Here is an 18,038-nt window from a genome sequence, read left to right on the forward strand (position 1 = left end):
CCCAGGACACACCCACACTGCTGACCACTGATCCTGGTTCATTCTAGAAAGAAACGTTCATGGCACCAAAGGAAAGCATATGGCTCTATTAATCATATGTTGCTGTGTAACTGCAATCTGCCTCTGAAAATAGAAACCTGGATTTCACCCGTCTCTTAAAAGTGAAAACTCATGATTGTTTATAACCCTGTCCAGTTACCGTTTTCTCAATGTTTAACAGCTGGTGGAGGGTGGAGGACAGCTGGGCAGGAGGAGACAGAGGTAATTATCGAAAGTCCTCATCTTGCCTTCTTTCCAAAGTGATCAGAGTTGCAAATGTAAACACTGTGTCACTCAAAGGACATACCTGTGCCAAGTTACCATGGAACACAGGTTATGCCAGCTCTTCTGGAGGATTCAAGAGACTCCCTCTTGAGGGAGACTTTGCGAAGCTGTTGAAAACCATTTTCAGGGTGCAAAAACCATTTTCAAGAAGTGAATGCATGTGCAGTGGTATGCACATTTGTTTATCTTAATGTGACATTGATACGGACGAAGAAGGAATGGGGAACCATGGCAGCTGTGCTTGCTATCTGCAGGGTCTTGGGAAGGAAGAAGTCGACACGCCTGGGAATGGCTGCGTTCAACCTTGCAGATCCTGGAGCTCACACCACGCTGTGGAGAAGAGTGAGGAAATGTTGCAATGGAAAATCCTTTATAGGAGACACTTGAGAAGTGCATCTTGTGTAGGAAGTGTGTAGATTATAACAATGTACAGCTTTTGTGATAGTTTGTTTCTCCTTTTACTGTATGCGTTTGTGGAAGGCAAAGTTATGCCTTTGTGGGAAGATGCAGAAAGAAATCACAAAAACATTTAAGACAGTCCAATAATTGAATTTATGCTGGTTACACACAAGGATCCTATCTTCAAGACCCTAAAGTATGGGCCTGGTGTGGTAGCCTAGCAGCTAAAGTTCTTGCCTTGCACGCACCAGAATCCCATAGGGGTTCTGGTTCATATCCCGGCATCCCTGCTTTCCATCCAACTCCCTGCTTGTGATCTGGGAAGGCAGTCGAGAATGGCCCAATGTTTTGATATTCTGCACCCCCCGCATTGGAGACCCAGAAGAAACTCCTGGCTCCTGGCTTTGGATTGGCTCAGCTTCAGCCATTGCGGCCATCTTGGGGAGTAAACCAGTGGACAGATCTTCCTCTCTGTCTCTCCTCTCTGTATATCTGACTTTCCCAAAATTAAAGAAATCTTAAAAAAAGACCCTGAAGCATGTAACATAAAGTATTAAGAACAAGCTATGTAAGATTACCACCAACAAGCTTTTGTTATAATTATTATCATAATAGAACAGTGACATTGAACTGGACTGGAGATCCAGCTGGCAGGAGGCCTACCTGGTGATGCACCTGTGTCGGCACACCTGCAAGGAGGTTTCCAACACACTTGAGAAATGGATTTTTTTTTTTTTTCGCTCAGAGGACCACCCACTACTGTCTTGTCCACATCTGTGTCTCAGAGCTGGGCAAGGGGAATGGGGACCGCATAACCTCTCCACCCCAAGTACCCAGATCTGCATGACAGGGGTCCCAACCACCCCACAGCTGCCAGGACCCCCACTGGGCAGTGATGTCTTTCTTAGCTGTATGGTGAGGCAGGTTGTTTAATAGAGATGGGGTTTAACATCTAGCTTTGTAAGAGCAGGAAAGGGATTAGCTGGAAGCATTCCAGCATGGAATGAGGAATGCCCTGGTGAGTATACCTTGTTTTTTTAAATATATACATATATATATATATATATATATATATATATATATATATAAATTACATTGCATTATGTGACACAGTTTCATAGGCTCTGGGAGTATCCCTTACTTGTGACAGGCACCCTGCCTATGGTCTCCTCTTCTGAGAGCAGTGAGGGCCTTGAGCCCAGGCTGCCGACTAATGGTCGCCATTCTCACCCAGGTCCTGCCAGAGTTCTCCATTACAGACCTCTGTCCATGCCTGCCTGCTCCAGATTATACACACATCCTTATATATATTATTATATTATATTAAATATGTTATTTATATATACGTAAATGAACTTAAAACGCTAAGTTAGAAACAAGGAGAGACCGAGAGGGAGAGGGATCTTCCACTTGCTGATTCAGCCAGCTGAAACAAAGAACCAGAAAGTTTACCCAGGTCTCCCTCATGGGTGGCAGGGGCCCCAGGACTTGGGCCACCTTTCTCTGCTTTCTCAGGCACATTAGCAGAGAGCTAGATCAGAAGCCAAGCACCAAGGACTCATACTGTTTCTCTGATATGGTGTGTTGGAGTCCCAGGTGTAGCTTAGTCCACTGGGACACAACATCAGCTCTATATTAGCTTTCCAGCCACTGTTTGTCATCCCTTCTGTCAGCATTTGGGGTTCAGGGTGGCATTCACAGAAGGAGCACTGGACTAGATGTGGTTAGAAAACATTGTCAAAATCCAAGACACCAAAACTAATATTTTATTTATTTATTAATTTAGTTTTTATTGTAAAGTCAGATATACAGAGAGGAGGAGAGACAGAGAGGAAGCTCTTCCATCCAATGATTCATTTCCCCAAGTGGCCACAATGGCCAGAGCTGTGCCGATCTGAAGCCAGGATCCAGGATCTTCTTCTGGGTCTCCCACGCGGATGCAGGGTCCCAAGGCTTTGGGCCATCCTCAACTGCTTTCCCCGGGCACAAGCAGGGAGCTGGATGGGAAGTGGAGCTGCCGGGATTAGAACCAGTGCTCATATGGGATCCTGGCGCATGCAAGGCGAAGACTTTAGCCACTAGGCTACTGCGGTAGGCCCTGAAGGTAATTTAAAATTCCTTTCATCCACAGTGGGCAAACAGATAAACAGGGTGCAGCACTTTGGAGGGCAATGTATCACTTCCAGATCTAAAATAGACACACTGTTCCGCTTGGCTGCTCCCCTTGCATTGGCCTGACTTAGGGAATCCTAGCACGTGCATGCACAATGTCATGTTTATTTGCAGCATTTTTTGTGAAAGCAAAAAGTCGGAAGCGTCCTGAAACCCACCCTTGGCGAGGGTGACTAAGGAACCAGTCTGTCCTCTGCTGAACTGAAGCAGAATGGCATTGGTCTGGGCTTGTTACCAGAAACATCTTAAAGCAAATTCATTTAGGATAAGGACCAGCAAAGTTTTTCAGTGAAGTGGGAGAGAGTCGACAATGATGTTGGAGGGTCATGCGGTCTCTGTGAGCAGTCATTCCACCCCTTGGGAAGGCAATTGTGGTTGAGATAGTGACAAAATCCACTTGATTCACCAAAGATTAGGCGGAAGGTGTTAGCTTTTTCCACAAACCCAAGGCTCCAGGAACACAGCAAGTGATCCACAAAACAGGCCTTTATTTCAGTGATGGAGGTAGTGTGAGGCAGGGAGAAAATGAGAGTGGAGCAGAGAGATAAAGAGCAGAGCAGAGAACGAGAAGAGCAGAGAGAGACAGCAAGAGGAAGGGAGAGACAGAGACAGAGAGAAGAGCAGAGACAGCACAAGGAGAGGGAGAGGAAGAGAAAGAGCAAAGGGAAGAGGCATCTTCACAGCCTCGAGGTGAGTGGTGTGGGGAGTGCAGGGCCAGGGATTGGCAGGTGCAGCTGTCAGTGCACTCCAGGGATAAGTGCTTCAGGGAATTGATGGAGCACACACACCTGAAGGTCACTAAGCTTAATTAGGCAAGTGGGCCTTAAGGGGATTGAGATCTAGGAGGTTTAAGGTAGTGCTATGTTAACAGGTATTCAAGGGCACTAGACCTAGGGGATTTAAGGCAGTACTTGGTAAGCAGGCTTTCAAGATGGCCCTGAGTCCAAGACAGTGTGGTAAGTGTTCAGAGTCCCTCCTTACAGAGGGCAGCACTGTGGCACAGCAAGGTAAACCACCATCTAAGACATCAGTATCCCGAATGGGAACCAGTTCAAGTACTGGCTTCTCCACTTGTCACCCAGCCACTTCAGTCACTTGGGAGATCTGGATGAAGCTCTTGGCTTCTGACTGCAACCTGGCCCAATCCTCACCATTGCAGTGGTTTGGGGAGTGAATCAGCAGATGGAAGATCTCTCTCTGTCTTTCCTTGTTTCTAACTGCATTTTAAATTTATGTATGTGTATATGTGTGTGTGTGTGTGTATAAACTGGTTTAAAACTGGATTTGATCCACATTCAATAGTTTCAGCAAGTGCATTTAAAAGGAAAAAGGAAAAATTTCAAAGTGAACAAGCTGAAGAATAAAACTACCTCATGTATATAAAAACAAACAAGCATGGATTTGTACCTGAAAGTATGGAAAAAAGCTTATGCAAAATTGAATTGAAACACAGAGGTGTTTCTAAAGATTTATTTTTTGTGAGTATTTTTTATTGGAAAGGCAGATCAGCTATATGGAGAGAAGGAGAGAAAGATCCTCCATCTGCTGGCTCACTCCCCAAGTAGCCACAATGGCTGGAGCTGAGTAGTCAAGAGCTTCTTCTGGGTCTCCCAAATGGATACTGGGTCCCATGATTTTGGGTCATCCTCTACTGCTTTCCCAGGCCACATGCAGGGACCTGGATAGGAAGTAGAGCATCCAGGATCTGAACAGGTGCCCATATGGGATCCAGAAAAGGAGTTAACCACTGTACCAGGCCCAGACTTTTATTGTTTTGAAAGGCAGAGTTAGAGGGCATAGAGATAGAGCTCTTACATTTGCTGGTTCACATCCCAAATGGCCAAAATGGCCTGGGCTGAGCCAGGCCAAAGCCAGGAGCCAGTTACTGCATCTGTGTCTCACACACGGGTGGCAGGGACCCAAGCACGTGATCATCTCTTCCTGCTCTTAGCTTGTAAACATTCCAAGAGCCAAAAATAGGAATCCTTAAGAATCTTTAAAGGCAGTTCATGTGTGGCATTAATTAAAATGCAAAGTACTCCAGGATGGTTTGATTTGATGGCACTTGCTCCACAGTCTTAGAATATAAAGCATTTAGCAGGCTTTGGTTTGGAGTGAGCAGCCCAGGTGCTCACAGGTGAAAGCTGGCTCAGCTTGAAAATAACTAAGGGGGTAGTGAAGGTTGAGCAAGGCAGCAGAGCTGTCCACAAGAGCCTCTTCTGCCTGCAGGAAGGTGAGGGAGGAGGGAGCTGTGAGCAGATCCTTTGCAAAATGGAGCTTGTCCCCGTGGAGGGAGGGGTGCAGCACACAGCCCTGTGAGTCTGCAGGCTCCTGATCCTGCCTGAGTCAGTGAAGAAAGGAAAGAAGTGAACCAGAGAGTTCACCATTTCTGAGTCTGTTCTTTATTCACTAAGTTCCTTTGAACCACTCCTTTTGACGTGGGTCACCTGCCTGCTCCCCTGTCAAGCTCAGGGGCCCTGGCTCCTCCCTCCTGCAACTCTTTCTCTACCCACACGCCTGATTTCAAACTGGGCTAACCCATACAAGAGTCACCTCAACAGGCAAGATACTGACCACATTCCCCCAAGTCCTACTCTTAAATTTCTATCAAGGCATCTCATTTTCTTCTTTCCTTCCTTCCTTTTTTTTTTTTTTTTTTTTTTATTATTGGAAAGCTGGATATACAGAGAGGAGGAGAGACAGAGAGGAAGATCTTCCATGTGATGTTTCACTCCCCAAGTGAGCCGCAACGGGGTGGTGCGTGCCAATCCGAAGCCGGGAACCAGGAACCTCTTCCAGGTCTCCCACGCGGGTGCAGGTTCCCAAAGCTTTGGGCCGTCCTCGACTGCTTTCCCAGGCCACAAGCAGGGAGCTGGATGGGAAGTGGAGCAGCTGGGATTAGAACCGGTGCCCATATCGGATCCCGGGGCGTTCAAGGCGAGGACTTTAGCTGCTAGGCCACGCTGCCGGGCCCTTTCTTTTCTTCCTTCCTTCCTTCTTTCCCTCCTTTCTTCCAAGATTTATTTCATGTATTTGAAAGACTTGAAAGCCAGGGAGAAAAACTCTTCCAACTACTGGTTCACTCTTCAAATGGCTGCAATTGCCAGGACTGGGCTAGGTCAAAGGCAGCAGCTTCATCTGCCATCATATGGGTGTCGGGGCCCACAATGATTTCCCAGTTGAATTAATAAGGAGCTGGCTTTGAAGCAGAGCAGCCAGGACTCAACCAGGCCTTAAATGTGGGATGGCAGGGGCATAAGTCAGTGACTTTACTGGCTTCTCCATAAGGCCAGCTCCACAGCGTCTCTCTCCAACACTGATGTTGTTCTGGCAGGAAGGCTCTAGTTGAAAGCATCCTTGTGCACCTTGCTGTATTTCCCTTTAGCTCTGTCTCCAAAGGACTGACTCAGGTGGAAGGCTCAGTTGGCCCCTGGCCACCGCCTATAGATCTCTGAGCAGCTGTCTTGTGCTAGTGACAGCAGATGAGCTGTGTGTGGCACACAAAGGCCAAGGGCTCCAGTACAAGCATGCTCTCCTTGTCACTGGGGATGTGCCACCCAGGACCAGGCACATGCAGGATGGGGTGCACTATGCTACAGCAAGGTGTGAGGGCAGAGGGAGCAGAGCACATGCTGTGGCCTTGCAGGGGGAACAGGTTGCATGGCAGGATTCCCAGCTCCAGCTACATAAGGGCTAAGACTCTCAGTGCAATCAGACCCCCTCACCCACCCAAGGGTGATAATGAAAACGTGTGTTGAATTGCTCCTTGTGGTCACCCTGCCTTTGCAGTTAGGACTATGATTAAGGCTGGAATTAAGGTTAAGGTCTTGGTTAGGATTAAGGTTCGGGACAGCTGCTGGTTGAAGTTAGGGCTAGTGTGAGGTTAGGATTAGGGATTCCTGCCAGTCCAGGTGTAATGAGTGAAAGCATGTCGTAGACCAGCAGCAAGTCCTTCGGAATCCGGAAGAGGCACTTAGCTCCTAGCTTCGGCCTGGACCAGCTCTGGCCTTTGTGGCCATTTGGGGAATGAGCTAGCAGGTTGAAGACCTCTCTCTCTCCTTCTCTCTATAACTTTACCTTTCAAATAGAGCTGAATCTTTAAAAAATTTAGTTTTTAGCAATGGGCTGACAACTATCAGGTATAACACCTTACAGACAAGTAGCAAGCTGGCCTAACAGCTAGGATGCATGCACCTTAAATTTCTCAGGCAAGCAGAAGTTAGTAGACAAATCAGTTAAAAGTGATTGTAACCCTGCAGTACCCAGCCTACGAGGAGCTGAGAAAGGAACCTGCACTCCAGCAAATAAGCAGTTCCCTGTGAACCACCCCAGGTGTGCTGATCTTGCAAGATTATTAATAAAGACCCACTGTCACTGTACTTCCTGATTCAATCCATCCATTGGGTCGACTGCTGAGGTTCTCACCAGGCCACATCTAGTGGCCACGTAGCTGGCAGACTCCCAGGGCAGGGCAGTGATCCCAATGCCAAGACAGGAAGCTCAGCTCTGACCCAGCCAAACAGGCCTTTGCAGCAGTCTAGGGGTTAGCTGGCTAACCCACCTGTCCACAAACTGATGGACTAACTCATCTGTCATGAAAGCAGAGCCCTAAGTGCCTCCTGGTGTTTCTGCATCCTATGTCACCATGGAGATTTAAGGATGAGGAAGGACCTTCCGTTCTTGGGATGCTCCTGATGGTCTCAGCCTCCCTGAGTCCACATTTGGCTCTTGCTCTCTACAAGGCAGCCCACATCCAGTGTCAAGTGGTGGCACGAAGGTCTGAAATCTTCTCTAATATGAAGAAAGGGATATAAAAATACAAGAAGAACCTAGAACTAACAGACATGACCAGAAAAATACATTTACCACAACACATTGTAGTCAAACATTCCCCAGTAAAACATGAAGAAAATTTTCTAAAATGTGTGAGAGATATATGACAGTGTGCCTTAAGAGAATCTTGAACATCATCTAAAGATTCTAAAAGAGAGCAGTACCATCCTGGTATCAGGAAAAAGGAATCTGAACATAAAAACTGTTAAATGAGATGAAGAATAAAATTACACAATGATTAAGGGATCAATTCAACAGGAAGTCATTATGCTAGATGCATATGCAACCAATTTAAAAGCAATGTATATATACATGTGTGTATTATGTTATATATAACATACATAATATGCTATATATAAATTCATATGACATGTTAAAGGTTCTAAGAGACAGACTCCAATGCAATAGTAATGGGGAACTCCAACACCCCACTTTTATCGATGGACAGATCAACTAGACAGAAAATAGACAAAAAATTTACATTATGGGTTAAATGGTCCTAATGGATAATTGCAGAGCATATAATCTCACTGCGACAGAGTACACATTTTTCATTACTAATTTCACTAGTGAATGAAACTTTCTCTGGCATAGACCACATGCTAGGCTATAAAGCATGTCTCAACCAAATCAAGCAAAGTGAAACTAAAGCTTGTACTAAAAGCAAAAGGAAAAAAAAGAAAAAAACCAGGAAAGCAAGAGATGAAAAAGCAGGTAAAACCAATACCATACAAACAAAAATAATCAGGAATTGCTACAAACTGCTATGTACTATAGACTGGAAAATCAAAAATTAGATTCCTGGACACATATGATCTATCAAAACAAAGTCTTGAAAACATACATAAAAATTAGTTTAGTGTTATAAATATGATATTAAGGGTCTGTGAAAAAATGATCTCATGAACATGCTAGATAAGAAAAGAAATATTAACTTAGTTTAACCCAAAAAAAAGTATGAGTTTGGAATGATACACTGAACAGCTTTCTTTTATTTGGCATTTAAAGGAACAGAGAAAGACTGCCTATTAGTGCAACCCTGTCTCTTGAGATGGAGGCTCTGAATATGAGAGAATTGCTGAACCAGAGTTGATGAGATTTTGGGTTGGTAGTGCATAAAATACCCAGATAACCAGTAGATTGACATGGAGTGACACCACTGCTCTAAGCTCTATGAATACCCCTTGGGTAAGTCTTTTTATCAGTTGGCTATATTTTCATGTGTGTAATTATTTTTTCCGTGTCCTTAGTGGAACATCAAGCCATGTACACTCTTGTGGCCAATAATCAAGTTCTCCAGCTGTATCTTGTCCCTCTTTCTTCCACCTTTGCTTTTTAAACTTCAGTGACTGTAGTAACACAGCCACTTACATTCTCCAGCAGAACACATTTGATATTGCTTTCTCTGTGGATATTTCTACTGTTTTTCCCCACACATTTACTGTAGTGTAGACTTACAAGTTTATTGCTATAGAGAAAAGGATGAGGGACACCTAACTTTTTCAATCTCATCTCCTTCTTTATTAATTTTTTTTAAAGATTTATTTTTATTGGAAAGTCAGATAGACAGAGAGGAGGAGAGACAGAGAGGAAGATCTTCCGTCCGATGATTCACTCCCCAAGTGAGCCGCAACGGCCGGTGCTGTTCCGATCCGAAGCCTGGAACCAGGAACCTCCTCCAGGTCTCCCATGCAGGTGCAGGGTCCCAAAGCTTTGGGCCGTCCTCAACTGCTTTCCTAGGCCACAAGCAGGGAGCTGGATGGGAAGTGGAGTTGCCGGGATTAGAACCGGTGCCCAGATGGGATCCTGGTGCATTCAAGGCGAAGACCTTAGCCATTAAGCCATGCCACCAGGACTCCCATCTGCTTCTGAATCCACCCCACTCTTTGGAATTGACTTGGTAAGTTCTCTTCCTTAGTTACACACGTAGACTCCACCTGGTTCTGAACCCTGAATATGTTTCATTGACATATTTTTTCCCTGAAGAAATTTTAAAAAATTTAATATGCTTACTGTGGTTTATTCTAGTTTTTACCTTTTACAATATTCTTTAGGGAAATTTTCCAAATTTTATATTTTACATGGTCTTTATAATTTGCTTGCCATATGGAATAAAAAATATTCAATTTGGGCTAGTAGGCATCGAATTTATAATTTATTTTGAAAAAAAAATAAACTGACCAGTGTACAATAGTGAGTTTCCCATTCATGGATAAGTACACCTTTTCAAATAACATTTTAACATTTTACTTTCTTAACATGAAATATATGTGGCGTATTTTATATACAACATACATCTTATTATGTAGCTTGTATGTAAATGTATTACTTACTTATACTACATATAGATGCATAGATTATGCATACCATAAATGCAACACAGTTTCGTAATTGTATATTTTGAAGGATTAATTGATACACTGAAGGGAACTTTATTCTCTGACACATTTCTTTTTTCTTTTTTTTTTAAAGGTTTATTTTTTCTACTTTATTACATTTTTGTGCCTTTTTTTAAATTCATTAATTACATTGTATTATGTGACACAGTTTCATAGGTACTTGGGTTCTCCTCACCCCTCCCCAAGCCCTCCCACCATGGTGGATTCCTCCACCTTGTTGCATAACCACAGTTCAAGTTCAGTTGAGATTCCCCCATTGTAAGCATATACCAAACATAAAGTCCAGCATCTTATTGTCCAGTCAAGTTCAATGGCTTCTTAGGTATACCCTCTCTGGTCTGAAGACAGAGCCAGCAGAGTATCATCCCAATCAATTAAAAGCTCCAACATACCATCAGCAAAAATTTACATCATTATGGAATTAATTGACATAGTAATGAATAACCAATATGTTAAAAGTAAATGCGAGTTCCTAACCACCTTCTGTGACCACCTTCTGTGACCAACTCATTGACATTTCAATTTTAGTTTATACACAACATATAACATTCAAAACATAACATGTTATACAGAACATCATATCATCTTAAATTAAGGCAAACCTGTGGTATTTAACCTTTTGGGATTGGCTCATTTCTCTTAATTCTTGAATACTTTTCTTAGCTTGACTGAGTTCGACTTCCAGCTTTTTGATATTTTTCCCATTGTTGAAGGAAATGTCTTCCAATTCTGAGATTTTTTTTTCTTCTGCCTCATTCATTATATTACTGAGGCTTTCAACTGTATTTTTTAATTCGCTCCATTGTGTCCTGCATTTCTAATAAATCTGCTTGATTTTGTTTTAGTGTTGCTATTTCCTTTGTGACTAATTGTTTAAATTCTTTGAATTCCTTTATGTGCTACTCATTGTTAAGAATCTTTATGACAAGCTTTGAAAATTGTTTATCCCTCATTTCCTCAATGTGTTCTTCAGTTAATTCTGAGGTTGACAAAGGCTGTTGCTCCTTTTTGGGGGGGAGGCCTCAATAATATTCACTGTGCCTCTGCTCTTCTTTGGCTTAGTCATTGCTATTCTGGTTAGCAGATTCTTCTCCTTAGATCCAGTTTCTAAGCTGTGTTGCCCAATGGTCTACTAGTCAAATTTATGGATTTTATATTTGGAACCTAGAGCTTGGTTTGCAGTTACTTGTGTCACTCCATCCAGGATGTTCCAGTCCCAGGCTGTTGTGCTAGGCTTCCACTGTCGTCTCCATAGTCCCAGCTCCTGGTCTACCACCCTGTGATCTTATGCTGTGTCTGCACTGTTGCCTGAACAGCCTTTCTTCCACTCTTGGTTTGAGCAGTGCCCAGAATTAGGGAGGCTCCAACTGTCCTAAATCACTGGGTTGTCAGTGGTGCTGGTTTTGCTGGAAAGCTGCTAGTTGTTAGGTCTGACAGCCACTTGGACTTATAAGGGTGAAACCCAGAGGATGTGGAGTTGGTACTGTTTTTCCTGTGAGATCAGTGCAATGCATTGAGCTTAGCACATGTGTAGCTGTTGTTCCTCCAGTCTCCCTCCCATAGCCTTTTCCTTAGTACAGAAAATGGTGCCCAATGTGGCATTGGTGGGAGTCTGAGCCTGATGGTCCTGAGTTCTGGGTCCCACCCTGACCTATCTTGGGTGGAATCTGTAGGATGTTAAGCTGGTGCTGTTTTCCCTGTGAGACCAGAGCAATGAATTGAGCCAGAAATGAGCTTGCTCTTAGCTTAGTGCAAGCAAAGCTCATTGTAGTTCCTCCAGCTTCATAGCCTTTAACTAACCACACAAAATGGTGCCAAATGTAGCACTGGTGGGATTGAAAACTATGAAATCCACCCTGTTCCTGCACCCACCTGCTTGGACTCTGCCACTCTGCTCTGTTCATGGGTAAGTCAAGCATATCAACATGATGGGCATTTGTATACCTGGGTTCACCTCCTGAGCTCCCTGTGAGCTCCCCTTCCCATCTGGCTACTACTGGAGCTCCAACTGTCGATCGTTGACCACAGCTGGGGTATCTGGTCACTGCCACACCACTCTGTTATCTTTGCTGCTTCCCCATGTCCAATTGTCTTCAGGTGTCCCTCTTCCATTGGCCTGTCCTCTCCCATTTCCTGGAATTGTGCCCTTGAAAGTATATTATTACTGTGCTCACTGTAACAAGCCAATCCCCAAAGGACAAATATCATATATCCTCTCTGATATAAGGCAACCGTCATGTAAACTACAAGATCAATAGATATATAAGTAAACATATATATACATAGATGCACCTAGAGGAACTTTATAACAGACAAGCATACCAAGAAGTGAAGATACAGTGTAATATGCATCTCTACCCCTGAATAAAAGATGGACTCCCAATGAAACTGTTAAATATACCCTGACAGTAGGATGCTACACTTTGTACTGTTGTCTTTACCTACAATATCATGATACACTTGAATAACAGAATGGTGGACTTGTGACTGCTGCTGAAGGAGTATACTATTGTAACAATATAGGGGAATATATTGGGGGGATGGGAAGGATGAAAGGGGAAATCTCTGAGCCTTTGGAACTGTATTATGAAAAATAAAAATTAAAAAAGGAAGTTATTGGATAGAGAGTGTAGAAATGGAAGTGGGTGTAGCTGTTAGAATGTAGCATGAATGATCCTTCTTGTAATGGGAATGTCCTTTACTGCATTAAATTGAATATTGCAATATTCTGCTTTTGGTGCTGGAACAGAGTTTTGACAAATGTTACTGCTGGAGAAGGTGAAGTTAAAAAGGACAAAAACAACATGAAATCTTAGGCACACATACTCTGAAATACTTGCTCTATGAGATAAAAAATACTAACAGCATTATAGTAATTTATTTTTTTCTATAAGGCTAAGATTTTAAGCATTAGGATTTTTTTTAACAAGTATATATCAGCAATGGAAATTCAGAACTTGTGTTAATGCAATTATATACAATTAGATTTGGAAATCTTGGTATCATATAATTGTTTAGCCTTATTTAAAATGTAGTGGCCTCTGTATCCAGACGTCTTGATAGTGTCTGGAAAGACATCCTGGGTTCAAATGGTGTACATTCTCCTCCATAGCTGTATGAACTGATTCAGCTTATGCAGGCAGTAAACATTTACTAACTCTCCATTCCCATACAACCCCATGCAAACATTCAATGTTTGTTGAATTGTACATATCATTAAATCAGATTGTCTAAAAAGAAAATGAATTTTAAAGCTGGCTACTCAGCGTATGATTCAGAATGATTAGTATGTTCTTAAGATGTTAATTCTTATGAGTCACACTCCTTCTCAATACTGTAAGACTGAGATGATCTCTTAAGATGAGGCTAGATAGAGACTCGCAAGATGGCCGACATAGGAGGAAGACTGTGAGCAAGCTCACAGACAGAGAGGGCTAGAACGCGACAAAAGCATAAGTGGAGCAGCATAGAACTACAGGGAGAAGAACGTGAAGTTCCCAGGACAGTGTGGAGCCAAAAAAAATCGACACAACTCGGAAGAGCAACCAGGGAAAAACAAAACAAAGGGCAGGGAAGATGACTTTCCGCTCCTGACCTGCTGAGTCACCTTTGAGTGCAGCCGCTGAAAGCTGCAGTTGAGCAGCCGCTGAAAGCCGCAGTCGACTGCAGACCTCAGGACCCGCAGACGCTGTGGCCGTGAGGACCGGCGGTGATCGGGACCCGCTGGCACCTGCTCACCCTGGTCACCAGGACCCGCCAGGACCTGCGCCCGCTGAGGACATCAGGACCTGGGGTCGTAGGGACCCGCTGGCATCCGCTCACCCTGGTTGCCAAGCCCCGCCGGGACCTGCACCAGCTGCAGCCTCCAGGTTCCATTCGCCTGCACCTGCCAGGACCTGCACCGGATGCAGTAGCCGCGAAACGCACCCGCGGCAAGGATTCCCACCAGAGGAAGAGGCAGACTGCAAGAACCTGAGGTTTGAGTGAGTTGGGTGGGACAGTGGTGGGTCGGAGGCTCTGGGAGTTGGCCCCATCTTCCCGCCCCTTCCCCCCGAGACTCCAGCGTCTAGGGACACAGGGCAAGTGCCTTGAAACTGCCAAAACTGTGTCTGGAAAGTGACACACAGTGGTCCTGTGCACTGAGGAGAAAGGCAAAAGGCACACTGAATACTCCCCCGTGCCTTTGCGGTCTGGCACTCAGCTGGGCGGTGCTATCCCACAGGAACCCAAGCACGCCTCTGGGCTGGGCAATCCCGTGCTAGCGCTGGGGCGGTCGGTCCCCTGCAAGTGCTGGGGTGGGCGGGCCTGCGCAGGAGGCGCTTCCAGAGAGCACCTGGAACACCCCATGCCCTATAGTCCCATGCTTGGGAGACGCACCAGGAGAGCACTGCGGACCCGCATGCAGGAGGCGTTCCCAGAGAGCACCTAGAACCTCCACACCCTGCAGTCCCTGGCACAGGGGACACACCGAGAAAGCACCTAGAATCCTCCGAGCCCTGTGATCCCATGCACAGGGGGTGCTCACAGTGAGTGCCTTCTCTCCCCCACGCCCTGTGGTAGCATACCTGTAGAGGACGAGCTGAGAGTGCGTTTTGAATCCGCTGGGCCCTGGAAGCGGCGCCGTGAGGTCCAGTGTTCTGGAGACGCACCAAAAGTGCCTTGAAAATTCCCACACCCTGCTACTCCACGCCTGCAGACTCCGATCTCTACAGGATAGTGCTTGGAGACCCCTCAGCACACTGGTGCCTAGGTCTCTCAAAAAAGAAGCACTAACACAATGGGAAGAAATACCAGAAAAGGTAATGATCCAGATGAGAGAGCCAACACCCTACCAATAAAGGATCAAAAGCCAATGTCTATTTCGGAGATGCGAGATGAAGACATAGAAGATCTACCAGACAAGGAATTCAAAAAAATAATGTTACAATATGTCAGAGACAATGAGAAGAACTGGGAGGACTTCAAGGAATTCAAGAACCACATAGCCTCAGAAATACAACAAATGAAAAGTAAAATCCTTGACTTAGAGCACAAAATTGAGAACCTAACCAACAGAACAAATACAGCAGAAGAGAGGATCTCTGAAATGGAAGACACACAAAACAAACATACCCAGTTCATTAAACAGCTGGAGACAAGTCTGAACAAAGCCAATAAGACCATACAAGAAATGAAAGACAACCTCAGAAAATCGAATATTAGGATTATTGGCCTTCCTGAAGGAGCAGAAAAAGAGTCAGGAATGCAAATGGTGCTTGATGAAATTATACAGAAAAACTTTCAAAACACTTGGAACATGAACCCAGCCCAAATCCAGGATGGTCAGAGGACTCCCAGCAGATATGACCCAAAGCAATCTTCACCCAGACATATGGTGCTCAAGTTCCACTCCAACGAAGACAAAGAAAAAATCCTAAGACAAGTACGAAGCAGAGAAAAGATCACATACCAGGGAAAACCAATCAGGATCACTGCTGACTTCTCTGAAGAGACTTTACAAGCAAGAAGAGAATGGACAAAGATCTTCCAAATCCTGAATCAGAACAACTGTCAACCAAGAATATTGTACCCAGCAAAGATCTCATTCGTATTTGAAAACGAAATCAAATACTTTCACAGCAAAGAGAAATTAGAAGAATATGCCAGCACAAAACCAGCTCTACAAAATCTCCTTAGAAATGCACTAAATCCAGAAAAAAAGGAGGTGAATAATAAGCAAAGATGGCAAACAGGAAGGCCTCCCCACTAAAGTCCACACAAGGAAGGGCAATTACACAGATATCAACACCCACAAAAACAAGTATGGCAGGGCAAAATCACAACCTCTCAATTTTAACTCTTAACACAAATGGCCTGAACTCACCAATCAAAAGGCATAGATTAACAGAATGGATTATCAAACAGCACCCAACTATCTGTTGCCTACAAGAGACACATCTAACCAGAAGAGATTCTAAGAAGCTGAAAGTGAAAGGTTGGAAACAGACATTTCATGCCAATGGACGAGAAAAAAAGGCTGGGGTAGCTGTCTTAATTTCAGATGATGTGGACTTCAATCTGACACACATCAAAAAGGACAGGGAAGGACATTATATATTGGTGAAGGGACTGATCCATCAGGAAGTAATTACCATTGTGAACATACATGCACCAAATTCAAACGCACCTAGCTACGTGAAGCAATTACTCACAGATTTAAGGGGAGACATAGATATGCACACAATAATAGTGGGTGATCTTAACACCCCACTAACAACAATAGACAGATCAACAAAACAAAAACTCAACAAAGAAACAACAGAGCTCATACAAACAATAGAACAACTGCACATGATAGATATTTATAGAATTTTTTACCCTAAGGCCACAGATTATACATTTTTTTCAGCATTGCATGGCACCTTCTCCAGGATCGACCACATGATAGGACACAAAGCAAACCTAAATAACTTCAAAAAGATAGGAATCATACCATGTTCCATCTCAGACCACCATGGAATGAAACTGGAAATCAGCAATTCAAAATGCCCAAGGAAATACAGAAACTCTTGGAGGCTGAACAATATGCTATTGAACGAACAATGGATCAGAGAAGAAATTAAAGATGAGATCAAAAAATTTATGGAAACCAATGAAAACTCTGATACAACATTCCAAAACTTGTGGGACACTGCCAAAGCAGTGTTACGGGGTAAACTCATCGCAATTGGAGCTCATGTCAAGGCTCAAGAGAGGCGCCAAACACAGGAACTAAACACACACATCCAGGAATTGGAAAAACAACAGCAGAAGAGCCCCACACACAATAGGAAACAAGAAATCATCAAAACAAGGGAGGAAATCAACCAGATAGAGATAAAAAAACCATACACAAAATCAATGAATCAAAAAGCTGGTTTTTTGAGAAGATAAACAAGATAGACACCCCACTGGCCCGACTGACAAAGAAAAAACAAGAGAAGGCAAGAATTAACAGCATCAAAGATGAAAAAGGCAACATAACAACAGACACTACATCCATTAAGAACATAATCAGAAATTACTACAAAGCACTGTACTCCAACAAATCAGAAGATCACCAAGAAATGGAAAAGTTCTTAGATTTCTACCACCTGCCAAAACTTAGCCCAGAGGCAATAAAAGACCTGAACAAACCCATAACTGAAGTAGAGATTGAATCGGTGATTAAAGACCTCCCAACAAAGAAAAGCCCAGGCCCTGACGGCTTCACTCCAGAATTCTACAAAACATTCCGAACAGAACTGACCCCAATCCTCTACAAACTCTTCAAAACAATAGAAAAAGAGGCAACCCTTCCAAACTCATTCTATGAAGCCAACATTACCTTAATCCTAAAACCAGACAGAGAACTAACAGAGAAGGAAAACTACAGACCTATCTCTTTGATGAACATTGATGCTAAGATTCTCAACAAAATCCTAGCCAACAGAATTCAAAAACACATCAGACAGATCATTCATCCAGATCAAGTAGGATTCATCCCTGGAATGCAGGGATGGTTCAACATTCGGAAATCCATAAATGTGATACACCACATCCAAAAACTGAAAAACAAGAATCACATGATAGTATCAATAAATGCAGAAAAAGCTTTCGACAAAATTCAATACCACTTCCTACTAAAGACCCTAACCAAGGTAGGCATAGAAGGAAAAATCCACAACATAATTAAAGCCATATATGAAAAACCCAACGCCAGCATCGTACTGAATGGAGAAAAACTGGAACCCTTCCCACTGAGATCTGGAACAAGACAGGGATGTCCACTTTCTCCACTACTATTCAACATAGTCCTAGAGGTACTCGCTGAGGCCATAAGACAAGAAAAAGAAATCAAAGGAATCCAAATGGGAAATGAAGAAGTCAAACTCTCACTATATGCAGATGATA

At 43.7% G+C, this 18,038-nt stretch overlaps 1 protein-coding gene across 1 annotated transcript; it reads left to right on the forward strand.

Moving 5' to 3' along the window:
* The first annotated feature begins 552 nt into the window (after positions 1-552).
* LOC131481435 (small ribosomal subunit protein bS18m-like) lies at positions 553-874 on the forward strand. Its single transcript, XM_058670409.1, is given in 3 exon segments — positions 553-674; positions 676-762; positions 811-874. Coding segments are annotated over 3 exon segments (273 nt in total).
* Positions 875-18,038: the final 17,164 nt, after the last annotated feature.

The sequence above is a fragment of the Ochotona princeps genome, chromosome 1, assembly GCF_030435755.1.
Source record: "Ochotona princeps isolate mOchPri1 chromosome 1, mOchPri1.hap1, whole genome shotgun sequence".
NCBI classification, from domain to species: domain Eukaryota; kingdom Metazoa; phylum Chordata; class Mammalia; order Lagomorpha; family Ochotonidae; genus Ochotona; species Ochotona princeps.